Here is a 19,226-nt window from a genome sequence, read left to right as displayed (position 1 = left end):
CATAAAATCTGTTAATCATTACTATTTTCATATTGCACTGTGACACTTTTGCTGCTTTCAAAGACTAAAACAGAAAAGTATGCAAGAAATTAAAAACATTTCTAGGACTGAGGATGTGGCTCTGTGGTACAGTACTTAATATGAGTGCAGCACTAGGATCAATTGGAAGAGAACACAACAGAAGAAAAGGAAAGTAAGATTTCTAAATTGTTGCATGGAAAAATGTGATTTTTTTTTTAATCTAGACAGATAAATCTTTTCTATACAGCATTTTTGAGGTTTTTTTTCAATTTCTCATTCTTTATGCCACTAAAATCTGGCATCATTTCTAATATTAGGTGAGATTTTTTCCAAAGATCAAAGGTACTAATGTGATCAACCTTCAATAAAAATTCTGAGCAGTCTCTCATGAGCTTCCCTGGTTGGCGACATTTCACACATGAATTGTGTCCCATAATTTTTTCTTGAAATCCAGTTATCAAATCTCACTACACTTCTCAACTATACACTACCTAATCCCACCTATTCACGTTGCTCAAGCTCAAGTTCCAAAGCACACCATGGTCTCTACTTGCCTTGCATTCTACCCATTGGCAAGTTCATTATTTCAATAATCACTTGGTTGATAATCCCAAATAGTTGAGATTATCAGGCACATGCCAGTAGTACCAGCTACTTGGGAGGCTCATAAAGGAGAATCACTTGAGCCCACAAGTTTAATACCAGCCTAGGCAACATAGCAAGATCCAATTTTACTAAAATAATAATAATAAAGCCATAAATTTTAATATTCAGTCTTTCTAGATTGATATTTTGAATTACTTGCAGGTAGCTATATATAGATGTCTCATAGTAACTTCAAACTCAGCAAGTCCCACAAAATATTTTTCTCTCCTATACTCCTCAGATGACCCCCAATTTTTTTTTTTTTTTGTACCAGGGGCGCTCTAACCTCTCTTGCTCTAACACCCCCCAACCATATGAGAATACAGCAAGACCTCACCAAGCACCTGCACCTTATTCTCAGACTCCCCACCCAGTGGAACTGTGAGAAATTTCTGTTCTTTATAAACTACTGCCTCAAAATACGTTTAAACCTCTTCTTCCTAAGCTTTGACTTTCCTTGAGTTATTTAATGCTACCTCAAATTTTGACTTTTTTTTTTTTTCTTTTAAGTACCAGAGATTGAACTCAGGGGCACTTGACCATTGAGACACATCCCCAGCCTTATTGTGTATTTTATTTAGGGACAGGGTTTGAGTTGTTTAGTACCTCACTGTTGCTGAGGCTGGCTTTGAACTCATGATCCTCCTGCCTCAGCCTCCAGATACACTGGGAGACATGTGCCACCATGCCCAGCTTGACTGACTTCTTGGGTCTAGCACCAGACTTCACACATACATGATCTCTTTGTTACCGGTGTAGTTTCCTGCCTTTTACCTTTATTTCAGATCTTTATGTTTTTGGTGTTCTACAGTTTCACTCTGAAGTACCTAGCTATGGATTTTTTTATCTTTGGGTTCAGACTTGTACTTCTTAAATTCGTCTTTCATCAATTCTAGAAAATTCTTAATGCTTTCATTATTTTCTTTCCTCCATTATTTCTGTTCTTTACATCTGGGACTCATTAGAAATATGAGCTGTCTTTTCATTCCATTTACCATTACTCAATCTCAATTTCATATTTCTAATTTCTTTATCTCTGCTGCATTCTGGATCATTTCCTGAATCATAACCTAATTCAATAATTGTATCAGTTGGGTCTAAGTTTAGTTTGAGGAGTGAATTCTTAATTTTAACAATATTTCTATGAATTATTTATCAATTCTACCTTTTTGTCTTAGTCTTTTGTTTTTAATCAGTTAGGAAAACCGATTTATATCCTCTACCAGAAAGTTCTATTAGAATTTAGGGGATCCTATTTCTGCAGTTTACCGTACACACTAATTTTCACTATGATAGTTTGATTCCTAAATTATCTGTTAAGGATGAGAAAAGTGTGAGGCTTGGCTTAAAAGTGTGCCATTCTAGAATGATTTTGATTGGTTTGTACCAAGCAGTGGAAGAACTGACTTGGGACCCAATTTATATGTCAATTTCCCAGAATGTAGATTTCAAGACCATTTGAGTAATAAGATTTGAATTCCAAACCTTTGTGAGGTATGGAACCATAGTGCATTCTCAGAATTTTTTTCTCTAACCTAGACCCTAACAGAGACCGCCCCCACCTCCTAATTCCTGTCTCATAATGACTGCTAGACAGATCTCAGTCCCCAGTGTTAAACCCCTATTAAAAATCAAAGACTCTAAATTTAAAAACCAACAAATGGCCAGATACAGTAGTGCACTACTGTAATGCCACTATCTCAGGAGGTTTCAACGGGAGGACTGCAAGTTCAAGGCCAGCCTCAGTAACTTACCCAGACCCTGTCTCAAAATTGAAAAAATGTGTTGGGTATATAGCTCCGTGGTAAAGTATCCCTGTTAGATCTCCAGTATCAAATAAAAAAAAAAAAAAAAAAAAAAAACAATCCAAACAAACAAAACATAAAAACCACGAGTGATATTCTTTCTCCAAACCTCACCCCCCTCATATTACTCTAGATGCTTACTGCTTTATTTTCCCCATTACTCTCCATTCCTAATTTCTAAATATTTTATTACTAGTCACTTGGCTATGCATTGTATGACCCATTTTATTTTTTTATTACATTCCTAGGTATATGTAGCAGAAATATATTCCGGTTATTTAGTTTACCATACTGTTGAACTAAAAACTAAAATGGATTCCTAACTTCTCCAGCTCTGCAATTCATTTTTTTTTAAGAAAGCTTTTTGAAATTTTGATTGTAACCTACGAAACACCAAATACAATAATCCACTCCACATACACGGCTCCATGTGTGTAGACACACACTTTTATCATTTCATGAAACAACCCCTTTACTATACAAATTTTAAGGACATAAATATCCATTTATTCATAAAAACTGACTTCACAACTCACTAATGTATAACTATTTCAGTATTATATTTCAAAAATACAGATCTAATTGTTACTGTAACAGTAATTCTTTGGCTCCTAGAGCCTATGGGGGGAAAATATTCTTAGTTAAAAATATCCTTCCTATTTCACAACCTGTCTCTCCTAACTTCTACAATCTGTCCTTCACCCAACCTTCTGAAAAATCAATTCAGCAGCCAAATCTGATCTCTTTTATCATGAACCACCAGAATTTTTATGATTTCAAATCTTTGGGTATGCCTTCTTTGTACCTAGCATACATTTACCTACCTAATCTTATCAGCCTAATTTCTACCCATCTTCAAGCTTAACTAAAATACCTGCTTAGAGAAAATCTTTATGAATTTCTATTTACTCAGTCCTTCATTATCCAATAGCACCTCACTTACACTTTCACCATGTTAATCATCATCTGACTTGTACCACAGTTCCCATTAAGCTGAACAAGTATGAACCATTTGTCTTTGTAATACTTGCACCTTACCCACAGCATAAATTTGTATAATGGAACCTTACAATGTTAATTATGAATTTAAGGAGAGAAAATAATGAATTCTAGAATAGATAGCTACAGAGAAAAGTTAACATAACAAGCCTGTTTCCCTTTGAAGGGTCTGCTTATAAGGCTGGCCTTAACTGGCATCTACAGTTTAGATTTCAGAAGTGTCCCTACTATTAACTGATAAGAGTATTTCACTGTGCCTAAAAGCCATAAAAAACTGGTGTTTAAGATGAACACCAGATTTCCTTCTGTGAGTTCAGACTTTGGGTATGTACCAGGCAGGGGATTTCTATTTCTCTGAATAGAAATCCTGGACACTGAGGAAATAAAAAAGAAGAAATACAAGAGTTGGCATAGGCCATAAAACATGTTAAAAATTATATTTACTGAGTAAACCAACAATAAGGTGCAATAGTACACAATAAAAACTGGAGGAAAAATAGTACAAAGACACCTAATTAAAACTATTAAGGGCTGGGGATGTGGCTCAAGCTGTAGCGCGCTCGCCTGGCATGTGTGCGGTTCGGGTTCCATCCTCAGCACCACATACAAACAAAGATGTTGTGTCCGCCGAAAACTAAAAAAAATAAATGTTAAAATATTCTCTCTCTCTCTCTCTCTTTAAAAAAAAAAAAAAAAAAAAACTATTAAGAGCTAGGGTTGTAACTCAGTGGTAGAGTACCTGCCTCACATGTGTGAAGCACTGGGTTCAATTCTCAGCACCACATAAAAATAAGTAAAATAAAATAAAGGTCCATTAACAAATTTTAAAAAATTTCTTAACTATTAAAATAATTGAAAATGAGGGGCTGGGGTTATGGCTCAGCGGTAGAACACTCGCCTAGCATGTGTGAGGCCCTGGGTTTGACCCTCAGCACCACATAAAAATAAATAAAATAAAGGTATGTGTCAAACTAAAAAAATAAATACTAAAAAAAATTTTAAAAATGATTAAAAATGAAGTAACTAGAAATTAAACCAATTATGGGAATGTCCCATTAAAACAAACAACAAACTACATGGCACTTTTTATCTTTGTTTTGCTTTTTTAAAAAAAAAAAATTGTTTTTCTTGTGGCACTTTTTATTTTTAACTGCACATTTTAACAACCCTTTAAACAGAAGATGGATAAAACTGATATTAAGTGATACTGTTATATGCCAACCAATTTCTCTTCAGAAGGACTGCCATTTTTATTTAACCAGCAGTCTTTATGCAATTACTTTGAAATTCTATTGATTACCTTATGGCTTCATATAAATTAAAATTTTAAAGTGCTTATTATGGACTGACTGTGCATCCTATCCAAAATCCACACTGAAACCCTAATTCCAATGTGATGATATTTGGAGGTGACTTTGGGAGATAATTAGGTAAGATGGTAGAATCCCATGAATGGGATCAGTGCCTTCATAAGAGGAATCCAGAGGGCTCACCGTCTTTCCACAATGTAAGGATAGGACCAGAAGTCAGTCATCTACAATCCAGGAGAAGGCTCTCACCAGAACACTGTCACCTTATCTCAGATTTCTAGGCTCCAGAACTGTGAGCAGTGAACTAAAACAGTACTGATATTGGTGAAAAAGAAACTTTAAAAGATGGAAATCAAGCTGGCTAAAGAAGGCAAATCTAGCCTCATTTGGATCAAGAGATATGTATTCAATTATGAAAAACAGGAAATTTTATTCTAACCTATTTGAAATATTGTGTTGAAATTTTAATGAAGGGAGAACTAAGAAAATATAGAATTTAAAATTACAAACTGAAGTCAGGCAATGTGGTGCATGCCTGTAATCCTAGCAACTCAGGAGACTGAGGCAAGAAAATCACAAATTTGAGGCCAGCCTCAACAACGTATCAAGAGATTCTCATTCAAATGAGTTTAAAATAAGGGGGAAAGAAAACCCTGCCTCAAAATGAAAAGGACTGGGGATATATCTCAGTAGTACAGCACCTGTGGGGACAATCCCTAGTACCACCCCCGCAAAAAAATGTTTCAGATACAATGTTCTAAGTACTCTTGTGACCTCAGTTAACTACACAATTAACTAAAGCTCCAAACAAAAAACAGTGTGAACTACAAACTTTCACAGAGAACCTACATTTTTCAATCAGCTCTGCTCACCAAGACTAGAGCTGTGCTATAACAATATCTGATGAAACTATTTCTGAAAAAAAATTTTAAATTAATTGTATAGGCTTTCTCTTCACCACATTCTATATCATTCTTTAGCAAATGGCATACTAGAATGCAACCATGTTCATTCATGAGTTACAAGTAAAAAAGATTCAGTCAACATTAAACACAGACCCTATAGTGGGTAGTACAAAAAAAGCACATAAATATGAACAATAAAGTTTCAAATATGCCTATTTTTAAATAAGCTTAAAGAACATCTAAAAAGGAAGAACAGCAACAAAATACAAAAGTGAACTAGAACTGAATGCAAAAAAGCAAAACATATGAAATAAAAAATTAGAAGTATTGCAAACATTTACTGAATATATACAATGTACCATGAACTATTCTAAGCCTCACAACAATCCTATGATTAGAAAGTATTTTTAATTTCCATTTTAGAGATAAGTAGAGATAAGGAAAGCAAAGTACAGAGGAGGCAGACAACTTATGTGCTACACTATTTATGAGAGCCACTTCTAAAACAATTCATTATTGGCCAAATTATGTTGTTACACTGTGTGCATGAACTAATATGCAACAACAAATTCCACCGTATGTACAACTATAGTGCATCAACAAAAAGTGGAGAAAAAAGTATTTTTAAAAAATTTTTTAAATAAAACAGTCTATGACCAAAACAAGCACAGACTTTTGACCCAGGAATTCCATGTAGTATGAATTTACTCTGCGCACACGCTTAGGCAAGTCCACAAATAATCAATGCAACACTTAGCAACAGTGAAAAGCAGGAAAAAACTAAATGTCTTTCAACAGACGGTTGAAAAAATTAAGCTCAATGATAAGATGTACTATATATATATAGCTATTTAAAATAATATAATGATACATAAATCACAGAAAATTATATCATGGAAAAATATCCATAACAGAGTCTTAAATAACAGAAAAACAATTGCAAAACATTACACACAAGATTTTCTTCTTTCTAAAAATATATACAAATGAATGCAAACATGCATTCAGGTGTGCAGTTGTAAAGATAAGCTGTCTGGAAAAATATGAGTTTGATGCTAAGATAATCAAAATTGGGTGAGAAATTAGATAAAATTAAATAGTAACTTTTTAATTTATGTATAATTCTAAAATTTTACAATAAATTTGCCTTTTATAAAGAGGAAAACCTACTACATGTTACCTATTTTAAAAAGTATTAATCTGAAGAATAAAATTATTTCAACAGAATGAGAAGTGGCAAAGTTTTGAACCTATCAACAGCAATGTTGTATCCTCATAAGGAGTATAGCCTCAAAAACCCTACAGATGGGGCTGGGGTTGTGGCTCAGTGGTAGAGCGCTCAGATTGCTCGTGCGAGACCCTGGGTTCGATCCTCAGCACCACATAAAAAAATAAACAAGTGAAATAAAGGTGTTGTGTCCAACTACAACTAAAAAATAAATATAAAAAAAAAAAAGACCTACAGATATATCTGTAATACTACAGATCTACTGTAGTAGTTGACCAGTTCAAAAAATCAAGAAATGGCAGAAATCAGAACAGCAGTTTCCCGGTAGGGTAGCATAATCCAAGAAAATTTTCTGGGCTGATAAAAATGCTCAGTTCCTGAGTCAGGTGAGTTTTGGCTATACAGTTGAATATTTGGTAAAGCTCAAACTGTACACTGAAAATCTCACCATTTCACATATAAATCTCACCTTAAACTAATCAGATTTTGCAGTTAATCTATTTTTAATTGTAAAAATCTATGCTTATAGTAAAAAACAAAACAGAAGTGTTACAAGTAAAAATCTTTTACTCATCCCCTTTCTCCCATTCCAACTTCCTCAGAGTTAAGCTACTGTTCATAGCTGGTTATAACTTTCAGACTTTTTTTTTTTCATATGTAAAGAAACATACACAAATGTGTAGCTGTCATTTCCTTAACTGCAAATAAAGTAATTATTCTAAGTACAACTATTTTGTGTATGTGTATGTTTGGGGAAACAAATCCATGTCCTTGTGCTTGCTAGGCAAGCCCTTGACCACTTAACTGTATCCCTAGCCCATTTGTTTTTAACACTTAACAGATCATTAACATCTCATCTTATTGGTACATAAAATTCTTCCACCTTAAAAGCCATATAATATTCTATTGCATGGATAAACCAATAATTAACTATTCTTCTACTGACCACTAAATTACTTTAAAGCTTTAACAAAAAAAAATCTTTATTTTGTACCATAATTAGTGACTTTTAAATTTCTCTTGGAGCCTGCATAGTAGCACACACCCATCATTCCAGAGACTGGGGAGGCTGAGGCAGGAAGATTCAAGTTTGAGGCCAGCCTCAGCAACTTAGCAAAACCTTGTATCAAAATAAAAAATGAAAAAGGATTGGGGTAATGTAGCTCAGTTGTATGGCTCCTGGGTTCAATTCCAGGACCAAACAAAGAAAAAAATGGTCCTTAGGTAAAGAACTCTGAAAGCCTATTTTTCAATATACGCCTTCCAAATATATAAATGAACTAATCAATGCCTGGTACACAGTAATTTAACAGAATTGTGTATAAAATTTTATAAACACATCAGTTCTGAAAGCAAAAAAAAAAAAAATTATATTTTGGTGCAGCTCAAAAACCAGTTTAATTTACCACTGGAATCTCATAAAAAATAAACAAATTAAATAAAGCTTCTCAGAAAGTGGAAAAAATTTAAAATTTAATCATTGTGCTAAATAAAGTTAATGTGCATTATTATCAAGGTCCTACCACCCATTCCTAGTTTTCTCTAGTGTTTCCCATGACAAAGTTTACATTTACCAATTTATAAATTCCTGTTTATCTATGGAGAAACTTCAATTATCACCAAAGAGTAAAAAGGAATCCTGTGATAAATTTTTATTAGAAAAATAAAATGTAATTTGAAAATGAAATAGTCACAAACCTAGGTCCAATAACAGGAATAAGTAAGACATCCTGAAGGTCTGGATGTTGAAGAACAGGAACAATTAATCCATTAAGCTGCTGTTTAAAACAAACACAAAATTATAAAGAAATCAATATAAAGCTTGATTTGGAGCACTTTCATTTTGTTCCATGGGATACGGGGGTGGGAAGGAACACCTCAAAATAACATTTTCTTTAAAATTCTGATATATCCTGACTTTTTTAGGGGGAAGGTAGGTATTGGGGATTAAAGCTAAGAGTACTCTACCATTGAGCTAGATACACACAGCCCTTTTCGTTTTTTATTTTGAGATAGGGTCTAAGTCACTGAGGCTGGCCTTGAACTTGACTCCTTTGTAAGACTCAATTTTGCTTACTGTTTCACTTCGCAAACACAAACTCTAAGCTGGCCATAGTGATGCATGTCTATCATCCCAACTACTCGGGAGCCTAAGGAGAGGATTATATGCTCAAGGCCAACTGAGGCAACTCTCAAAATAAAAAATAATCAATTCTAGTACTGAAAAAAAAAAAATTAAATAATAAAAAAAGAACTGGGATGTAGTTCAGTGATTGAGCACCAAAGTTAAAACCCCAGTACCAAAAATAAATGAACACAAACCACGTTTACCTTTCATGATTTACTTTGAAAACATACATCTAATATAGAATTAAATGTACTCACTCAAAAGATTCTGAATAGGACATTAAAGATTGAAATTACTGAATATTAGTTAATATACAATATTAACACCAGAAGCCATGTCAGTTTTAATGAAGGAAACAAATGCTTTTGGCAGTTCAGAATTTTCAGTAGCCTCTATATTTGGCTGGTTAGACTGGAATAAGCACAAACTCAGCACTACCGATGGTGGATGGAGTTAGCTCACATAGGCCCACTGTGTGTGTCCTTCCCAAATTCCATAGCCACACTGGTAGCTTGAAACTGACCATTGTAGGAGTATTTACACCACCGATCAGGTTATATTTCCCAGAAAATTGCCTATTAAATATGTAGCAGCATACCACTGTTGCAGGCAGATGACTTGTCACCCCACGCAGAATGAAGAGCAGATGGAACAATGGATTGGATAACAGGAATATATACACTATTACAGGTAAATATACAAATATTGAGAACAAGTCTATGCCAGGTAACCGGCTAGGAATTAACAACTGAACTTCACATACTATATGTAAGAGCAATAACAATACATATTTGCACTGCTATGTAGTATTCATACACTATCTAGAAAACAATTGTAAAATCAACTTATTTCTAAGTTGATAAATGTAAAAATGTTACTTATTTTAGAAATGTAAGTTTCTAAAATTTCTAATATTTCTACCAAGTCAGTATCTCCCTTGACTTCTGCATCTTCCAAGGGATGTTTTTGACTGCAGCCACATCTAACAATGAGTAATCTGATGGATTACTCTCTCCTCTCTCTCCCTGTTGGGTGGCCTTACAGTATCAACTAAACAGATCTTTCTGAGAAGATAATAAATGGTGTCATTTCTTTTTGTTTTATAAATACTATTTGCTTTATAGCATAGAAATATTTTAAAGATCAATCCTTCCCAAATCAAAGGTTTTCTTCTTTCCTTTTCTATCAGGAGCTTGTTAAGAGGATACAAAAACAAAACTTTCATAAAATCATACATATGACTAACTACCAAAGCAACACACAAAAAACCAAGCATATCACCTGCTTTTATAGCCCTAGGAAGTATAATTTACATATCAGAAACTCACCCATTTTAAATATATAATAACTTGCAGTAAATTTAATGGTTTTTTTTTTTTTAGTAAATTTTAAAAATTGTGCAATCAGCAACCCAATCCAATTTTAGATAATGTATACCACCCCACAAAAATCCCACTTGACGATCTGCAGTCAAATCCTGTTCCCATTCTCAGGTAACCACTAATCTTTCTTTACAAATTTGCCTTTTCTGAGCCAGGCATGGTGGCACAGGCCAGTAATCCCAGTAACTCAGGAGTATTACAAGTTCAAAGCCAGTCTCAGCAACTTAGCAAGGCCCTGTCTCAAAAAAAAAAAAAAAAAAAAATGCTGGGTATATGGCTCAGTGGTTAAGTGCCCCTGGATTCAATCCCATTGCCTTTCCTGGAAATTTCATATAGAGTAATATTATGTCTCATTTTTATCAATACTGTTTTTTTTTTTTTTTTCCGAGAGAGAGAGAGAGAGAGAGAGAGAGAGACACAGAGAGAAATTTTCTTTTTGTAGATGGACACAACACAATGCCTTTATTCTTTTTATGTGGTGCTGAGAATTGAACCCGGGTCCCACCCGTGCTAATGGAGCGCTCTACCGCTGAGTCACAATCCCAGCCCATTTATCAATAGTGTTTTGATGTTAATCTACTTTATTACATTGATTAATTACTTGTACTATAGAACAGTATTCCACTGTATGAATATTTTACATTTGTCCATCACTAGTTGATAAATATTTGAATCTATCCCCTTTTGACTTGTAAATAATGCCACAATGAATAGTCATGTTCAAGAATATGTATGGCCATGTTTTTACTTGTTTTGGGGTAGATGCATAGCAATGGAATTGCTGGGCTGCACAGTAAATTTGTGTTAAAGATGTTACCAAAATTGTTTTCCAAAGAGATTACACCATCTTATATTACCAGCTGTAATTTACAAAGCATCCAATTTCCTCACAACCCTATCAGCCATATGAAATTTAAAATTTTTGAATTGCAATATATGTTCCAGAGAAATTTATGACAAATTATCTAGTACCATACTACTTGGGACATCTCTGCAGGACACACATGGAGTTGGAATGTGGAAATAGAAAATTTAGAATAGTCAAAACTAGACTTAGTTCTTCTAAGTCCCCTTTCTTACTAGACTTAGGTATACAGTTTCCCATCTAGTGCCTATGACCCAGGCTTTACTGTTCAATCCTAACCTTTAAAGAAAGGGACCCAAATCTCAGAGTGACTGTCCTAAAATCCTAGTCCATGAGATCTGAGATTTCCATCAGATTGCGATACTAGAACACCCAAGTTGTTGGAACAATCTGTTAGAAATGAAAACAATCTAATCTACTTGAATTACACACACCTCAGATGGGCTTCATTACAGTTTCTTTTCTACTAGACAAAAATATATGTACATGGCTATGAGAGTAGTCATTTAAGAAGCCTAGTCATTTTATGAACTGCTTATATTTTTCCCTGTTATTACTCTAAATATTACTTTTTCTGTCTTATTATATTGTTTTGTTCTTATATACTTATCTTCTCACAACATGAAACTTCTCAAATGATTCCTAAAGAGACCATGAAACAAACAAAAAAAAAAGAGACCATGAAACATTCAATAGTGTAATAAGATTGAAGGAAAAAGAAGAAATGAATGAATACCATTGCTAGATAACTGTTTTGAAAGCAAAGAAGACAATACAAGTTAAATAAGATACTACTTTTCTGGCTGGAAATCCAAAAACAGTCATTTTATAATATTGTCTTCACTTACAGAAGTATCATGCCAAAAATATTTTGTCAAGACAACACAAAAGTCTTTTTGTTCTATTTTAAAAGTATTTTCCTCATCTAATTCAGAATGAGAAGTGCCAGATTCAAATTTGTAGCATTACCACTTATTATGCAAGCTTGAGTAATTTAACATTCATTATTCAACTTTCTTGTTTATAAGACTGCAATATTATTATACCATTCATTGGGCTTTACTGTGGACCAACATGACACATGGTAGTAATGTAATTTGATATAATGACAAAAAATTTACACAAACCTTCTTAAGTTCATCTACTAAAAGACTTTTTACATGTTGTACTGAGGCTAAATGTGTATTTACTCTGACAGATGTGAATGATGGAGGATGTGACAGGTGATTTAACAGAGCTTCAAGTTTTTCTTGTGCATCTTGTTTACTTGAAACAGCTAAAACCTGCAGGGGGGAAAAAGAATGTTTATATTTCATCAAAATAAAAATATAGGAAATATGCTTATACATTTGTTCCATCTAATGAAATATCTTTTAACCATTGTTTAGTTCTCTTTCATTTTGTTGTATTGTTTTATGTTAGCAATGTTAAGAAAAACACAACACTTTGGAGTTCTTATTACTTGTGGTAATAAACACCTAACAAAATACCTGACATAAAGGACTTAGAAAAACATTGTAACAGTTTCAAAATATTAATATCTGATACATCTGTTCATATAAATTCAGGATTTCACTCTACTTCAATAACTGTTCCATCAGTTTTATAGTGTTATTTACTAATATCATATCCTAGAGCAACTGGAAATATCAATATACACAGAATAAATATCATTTATATACTCACTGTCAAAGATCCTACAGGGTATCAGCTTTTAAATGTAGTATTAAATATAACAAATAGATATCATCCAACAAAGACTGGCAGAGTAGCAAACATACCTGTCAGAAATGAAGGTATAAAGTCTCACCCAGGTACCCTTGTCATTAAAGCTTTTTAAGGCACCCATTTTCCCTTTTTGTGACTACTCCGAATCTTCATAAGCCACTCACCAGCCTACTAAGTCACTGGTCTTAAAATATTTACTTTCTGTAGGTAAATATTTCTTTCCTTTCAGTACTTTTTTTTTTTTTTTTAAGCAAAGGGATGGCTTTTGTTTTTGTAATATCATGTAGTTAGTGGGTATAAAAAAAGCGATGGTGTCAAAGATATTTGAATCTTTTATACAAAGATTTTATACAAGAATGTTCATTTAAAAAGCTGCTGAAAATACAAAAGAAACAATCAGTGAGATGAACAGAGTGCCTACAAAATGGAGCCGATTTTTATCACAGGCTCAGATAGAGCACTAAACTCTAGGATATAAAAAACTCAGAAATCTTAACACCCAAACAAATAACCCAATCAATAAATGGGCCAAAGAACTGAAGATGATACACAATCAATCAACAAATACAAATACATGAAAAAATGTTCAACATCTCTAGCAATTAGAGAAATGCAAATCTAAACTACTCTAAGATTTCATCTCACTCCAGTCAGAATGGCAGTTATCAAGAAAACAAGCAACAATAAGTGTTGAGGGGAAAGACATATTCATACTGTGTAAAGTGGTGCAACCAATCTGGAAAGCAGTATGAAGATTTCTTGGAAAATTGGGAATGGAACCACCATTTGACTCAGCTATCCCACTCCTTGGTTTATACCCAAAGGACTTAAAAAAAAAAAAAAAAAAAAAAACACAGAACAGGGACACAGCCACATCAATGTTTATAGCAGCACAATTCACAACAGCTAAATTGTGGAACCAACCTAGATGCCCTTCAAACTGTGATATATACACAATGGAACATTACTCAATATTAAAAGAGAATAAAATAATGGCATTTGCAGGTAAAATGAGTTAGAGAAGATAATGCTAAGTGAAGTAAGTCAATCCCCAAAAAACAAATGTGAATGTTTTCTCTGATATGAGGATGCTGATCTACATTATGGGGATGGGGGAGGGCATGGGAAGAATGGAGGAACTTTAGATAGGGCAAGGGGGGGGGGATTGGGAGGGGCATGGGATTAACAAGGATGGTGGAATGTGATGGACATCATTACCCCAAGTACATGTATGAAGATAAAATGGTGTGACTCTACTTCGTGCACAACCAGAGACATGAAAAATTATGCCCTATATGTATAGTATAAATTGAAATGAATTCTGTTGTCATATATAACAAATTAGAATAAACAACTGCTGAAAATAATTGCTAAATGCCTCCACTTCTTTAAACACACACTTTATATTTTAATTCCCTTGAAATGAAAATGTTTTCCATATAGTATAGTCCCTTAATCTTTGAAAATGCAAAAATCAAATCAAAAGGTCCTGGATTTATTAACATATTCAAAAAAGAAGCAACTAACATTTAAGTGACTTTAATTTGATTAGAAAAATCAAAAGATTTAGAAAAACGAAGTTACTATAGTAAACACTGTAAAGTGGAATAGAGCACAGCCTTTGCTAACAAAGAGTTAACAATGAGGACTTCTATGCTACACACTGCCATTAGCAAACAATTAACATTTTGAAGAGTTATTATGCACCAAATGGATTCCAGGTGCTTTCACCTAAGTGTGACACCCCAAACAGAATTTTCAGCCATTCTCTATTTTCACAGAAGAGGAAATCAAGGTAAACCATGAGAATTAATGTACTCAGAGAACCACAAAGCAAATCAACTGCTTTAGATTCTAAATCGGAATTTTTTTTTTCATTGCACCTCAGCTCATTGCCTTCAGATTTTAAATTAGATCAGTCACATGATTCCTTGGACTCCAAGTCTTCTCACCTATTAGAAGGAGAACAGCTGCCTGTAATCTATGACTGAGGGAGAAGAATCCCAATTGCCTCTACAATTTAGGCAGACCATTTCAAAAATTCTTTTTAAAGGGCTGGGTGTAGTTCCCAGTACTGCATATTAAAAAAAACTGCCAAAAAAAAGTCGTAAAAATTAAAATGCACGAGTTTGTAGATCATCTAGCACAACTGATCACATTCACAGGGACACTCAACAAATTACAATATCCTTTTAACCTAAGTGTCAGAGGCAGCGCTCCAAGACAACAGGCGTTTTCTTCTATATTGGACTTCAGTTTTTGAGGACAGGGATCTTTTGTTTATTCTCGTATCCCCTTCAGTGACATAACTACTATGGAGTTAGAGAATATTATGCTAAGTGAAGTAAGCCAATCCCAGAAAACCAAAAACCGAATGTTTTCTCTGATATGAGGATAAGTTTTTCCCCCCTTTCCCACTCTTAAGAGTTAAAACGCATGCCTTATTCATCTCCTGTCTCAGTAAGCATTAATTCCTGTGAAAAAGACATTGGCTTTTCTCTTATATTCAGATAGACGAATGGTAAAGAGAAAGTTAAAGATTTTTATTTAGATTTTCTATTCCTGAAGGATATGTAAATATTTGAATTTTTTAAAAAGTTTCAAATGTATTTGTCTGACCCACCTCCTCATTCATAAAGTTCTCCTTAAGATAGTTTTCAACCTCAGGCCTCAAAGATATTTTAGGGAAAATCGGCATTTTTTTTTCCGTGTTCAGTTTTCCAAAAGAAACTTTTTTTTTTTTTTCCCGTCCCAGTTACAGTGTGCAGTATCTTCACAATGAATAGCAACCCACAAAGTCCCGGGACCTTTAGGTGCTCAAGGAAATCGCGACGATCCTGCCGAGTTAAATTCCAAAATGAGGAGGACAGTCCTTGGTTTCCCGAGTTTCAGCTAAATTAAAAGCCGTTTCCTCGCCTCCACCACACCCGGCCTTGATCCTCCAGGGTCACTCGGGGAAGTCACTGCGAGGCCATGCCACTCGCTTTGCAAAGACAACTAAGGAAAAAGCCTTAGTGACAGAATTAATACTTAAATAGACCCCAAAAAGAAAAAAAAAAAAAGAAAACTGGAAACAAGGCTGTCAGCAGCAGCTGCTTTCAGCCTTATATTCTAATTTCCAAACCCGCGCCCCCAACTTCGCAGTGGAAACCCGCTTCCGGTCTGCGTCACTTCCGTCATCAGCGGCACACCCCTCCCCTCTGACTACCCAATCGACATCCGCAAATCTACATTACGTCACGACTGCAGAGACCCGGGGCCCTGTGCGGGCGGCTCTTGTGCTTGTGACAGGGCTTTTGGGGAGAGACTGAAGGGAGCCCTGCGTCCCAGATGTGTGGACTGGCGTGGATTGAGTGGAAGACGTTCCTAGCCTGAATAAGGTTGGCAGCCCATCAGTGTTCTTCTGGGTGACCTCCAAGAATAGGATGAGGCCAGTTTATTTGGCCGCATCAGCCCCCTATGATTTCATGAAATTGTTTGCTAAGCAAGCGCCCCTCCATTGCTCAAAGCCCCATCCCTCCCCGTTTTGTTTTATGATAGGGTCTCACTAAATTGCCCAGGCTAATCTGTAAAGGAGGCTACTCCTGTATCAGCTGTGATTACACGTGTGCAGAACCACGCCCAGCCTCCTAGCACCTGCCTGCCTTATTGTGAATACATCTTTCCCACCTGAGAAAGGAACAGATTCGGGAAAATAAAATTTTTATTACTTTTAAGTGTGATGTTTATCAGGATTCTTGGGTGACCCATCTCTCTGTAATTGTTAAGTATGTGATTTCTAGTGCCAGGCTTGATAGAGTTCAAATTACACTTTGTAACCTCAGGAAAGTTTATAGTTTTTGTAACTCATTTTCCTACTTGATATTGTTACTGAAAACTAAATTAGGTAAAGTGCTTTAAACACTACTGTAACAAAGTTAGACCTTAATAAATGTTAGATAGTGTTATCCATGTATTTGAAGATCACTCAGGAGGGAAAAACTAAAATGAAGCAAATTCTGATAGACCAGAACTAACTTTTCTATCTCGGGAGGAGTGAAGATAGCAAGTTTTAGGTGTTATGGAAATGTGTGTAAGAGGTTCCAACCTAAGGAATGGGGGTTGTAGCAAAGGAAAGAGGGTTACAGTTGGTTTCTAAAGAGGAGAGGACCTAGGTAATTTGAGATTGGATCAGCTTTAAAAATCTGTGCACAGGTAATTTATGAGCCATAGTGACTGCTACTGATCAAGGAGAGAATCAGCAGATCCCTTGCAGACCACATGTATTCATGTGAATGCTTTCAAGCACCTGTTCAAGAGACCCATTTCCTAAATGTGGGAAGGCTGATCATATTTAGCTGTAAATACAGAAGAGATGATAAAACTCATTGATTGGCTCATGACCAAAGTCACAGACCTAAGGATATTTGACTTATATGTTTTGAAACTCAAGATATTATGGGTCCCCTTGGTGAACATAAAGGAACTTTGTTAGGATTTTACCAACATACTCTTCCTACTGATAGGGAAGAAATATTAACTTTTGTATAACCTATACCATCTAAAAAACATTTGTCTCTCTACAAACATTTATTAATGAAATTATATTGATTTCTTGGGCCATATGGCAAAAGAGAATTTCCTGATGGGAAATCTATCAATCCCAACTCATCTGAAAGCTGACCAACTGCACTAAAATCACAATAGACATTACCTTAAAGATTGAGGAGTTTTTCAAATTATTTTTTAAAGATTTATTCCTAGCTGGCAGAATACACTGTTTCTTGAACGCTTGATCTGAGTAATAAATTGAATTCAATTCTAGCTGTAGCTAGTTCTTCTAAGTATTATCTGTAGTTTACAATAGTTCCTTCTAAGAAATATTAGATTTTTTTTTTTAAGTTCCTGGAATTGTTCAATATTTTCCTTCATTGAAATTCAGTTTTGTTCTAGGTATGCACTTACACATTTTTTTCAGTTTTTTTTTCTTTATTTTGTTGAACTTTGTAGAGATTTTACTGGAGCTCCCTTTTAATTCAATGAAGTAATTTACAATAAGTAGTTATGAAAAAGTCATAATCCTAATGACAGCTTTATTACCACTGTTTAACAGTGAGGAGTCCTTGCTTCCCTGAATGCTTAAGTATAACACCAGAGAAGCATGCCTAGGCAAGTGTAGAGTGGAAAGTAGAAGCTTTATTAAAGGACAGCAGAAAAGACTTCTCCCAGAGGAAGAAGGGGACCCAAAAGTTAGAATCCATGGAAGGGCGAGGTCTTCCCTTTTTTATAGCTGAGGTCTTCTTTCAGCTTTCCCACACTCTTTTGTTTTCCTTTACCTTTCAGTGATAGAATGTAAGTGGGAGATAGGTGGGCTGCAGGAGTAATCTGGGCAGGAAGGGCCTGGAGCAGCTTTGATTAGCACTTCCCTGTTTGCTGGGAGCTACTTCATTAACATTTCCTTAAGATGGGCTCTGGGCCTCCCGGACATTAACATTTCAATTTCCCCAAGTGATGCTCTGGTTTCCTGGCCTCCGTTTTATTCATCTTACTGGATATTAGACCCATTTTACCTAACTACACTAACTACCTATCTGTAAATCTGGCTTTAGTTTCATCCGGTTGTTTTCTATCAGGACTTTTCTGATTTCCTGTATTCAGAATATATTTATTTTCAAATAGTATTATTCCATAGAATTTGATATCTCCTCTAGATCAAGGACTACACCAAAATTAGTTTTAAAGATTTTAAGGGATTTTTAAAAATTCAGGGAGAAATTACGTTGCTAAGGGCTATTTTAAAAAATAGATAATTTCAATTTTCCACTTCAATTCTTCACAATTATTCCTACTACGATTTACAGTTAATAAAACATTCAATGTGAACTGAGGTGTCTTTTTTCTAACAACTCAGAAAGTATATCAGCATGATTTGTTTACATAATATACAATATATTCTTTAAACCAATAATATTCAGTTTTTAGTTGGGGCCAGTTTCTCTTCCTTCCAGTTAGTAAAAATTTCAAATTTAAAAGTTTAAGTAAAACTTTTTTGTTTTCTTGCTTTCTTTTTGCCCCCAGCGGTACTGGGGTTTGAACCCAGGAACATTATACCATGAACTATTTATTTATTTATTAGTTACATCCCCAGCACTGAGACATGGGCGCCTACCAATTTGTGACAGGATAGCAAGTTCCAGGCCATGGATTCACTAAATTGCCTTGTTGGGCCTC

General features: G+C 34.8%; 1 protein-coding gene and 1 long non-coding RNA gene across 6 annotated transcripts in view; one reads left to right on the top strand and one right to left on the bottom strand.

The window, feature by feature from the left end:
• Positions 1 to 16,159, bottom strand: part of Nsun6 (NOP2/Sun RNA methyltransferase 6) — a 45,008-nt gene extending 28,849 nt beyond the window's left edge. Inside the window, exons 1-3 of one of the 5 annotated variants that reach the window (XM_046423002.2) lie at positions 15,640 to 16,159; positions 12,416 to 12,571; positions 8,612 to 8,691 (exon numbers count right to left, since the gene is read on the bottom strand). In XM_046423002.2, the coding sequence (XP_046278958.1) occupies positions 8,612 to 8,691; positions 12,416 to 12,571; positions 15,640 to 15,714 (311 nt within the window). In that variant the 5' untranslated portion in view covers positions 15,715 to 16,159. Of the gene's footprint in view, positions 1 to 8,611; positions 8,692 to 12,415; positions 12,572 to 15,639 lie in introns of those variants that run through there. The other 4 variants (XM_058572302.1, XM_046423001.2, XM_046423000.2 and 1 more) reach the window with 4 other exon arrangements.
• A 102-nt stretch (positions 16,160 to 16,261) lies between these two features.
• On the top strand, positions 16,262 to 16,732 carry LOC124078275 (uncharacterized). Its single transcript, XR_006846865.2, has 2 exons — positions 16,262 to 16,396; positions 16,557 to 16,732. It is a non-coding gene; the product is annotated as an uncharacterized LOC124078275 (long non-coding RNA).
• The last annotated feature ends 2,494 nt before the right edge of the window (positions 16,733 to 19,226 follow it).

The sequence above is a fragment of the Marmota monax genome, unplaced genomic scaffold, assembly GCF_021218885.2.
Source record: "Marmota monax isolate L192 unplaced genomic scaffold, Marmota_monax_Labrador192_F-V1.1 WCK01_AAM20220418_F8-fsc00098, whole genome shotgun sequence".
NCBI lineage: Eukaryota > Metazoa > Chordata > Mammalia > Rodentia > Sciuridae > Marmota > Marmota monax.
Note: the sequence above shows the minus strand (reverse complement) of the source record. Positions and strands in the feature narration are given on the sequence as shown.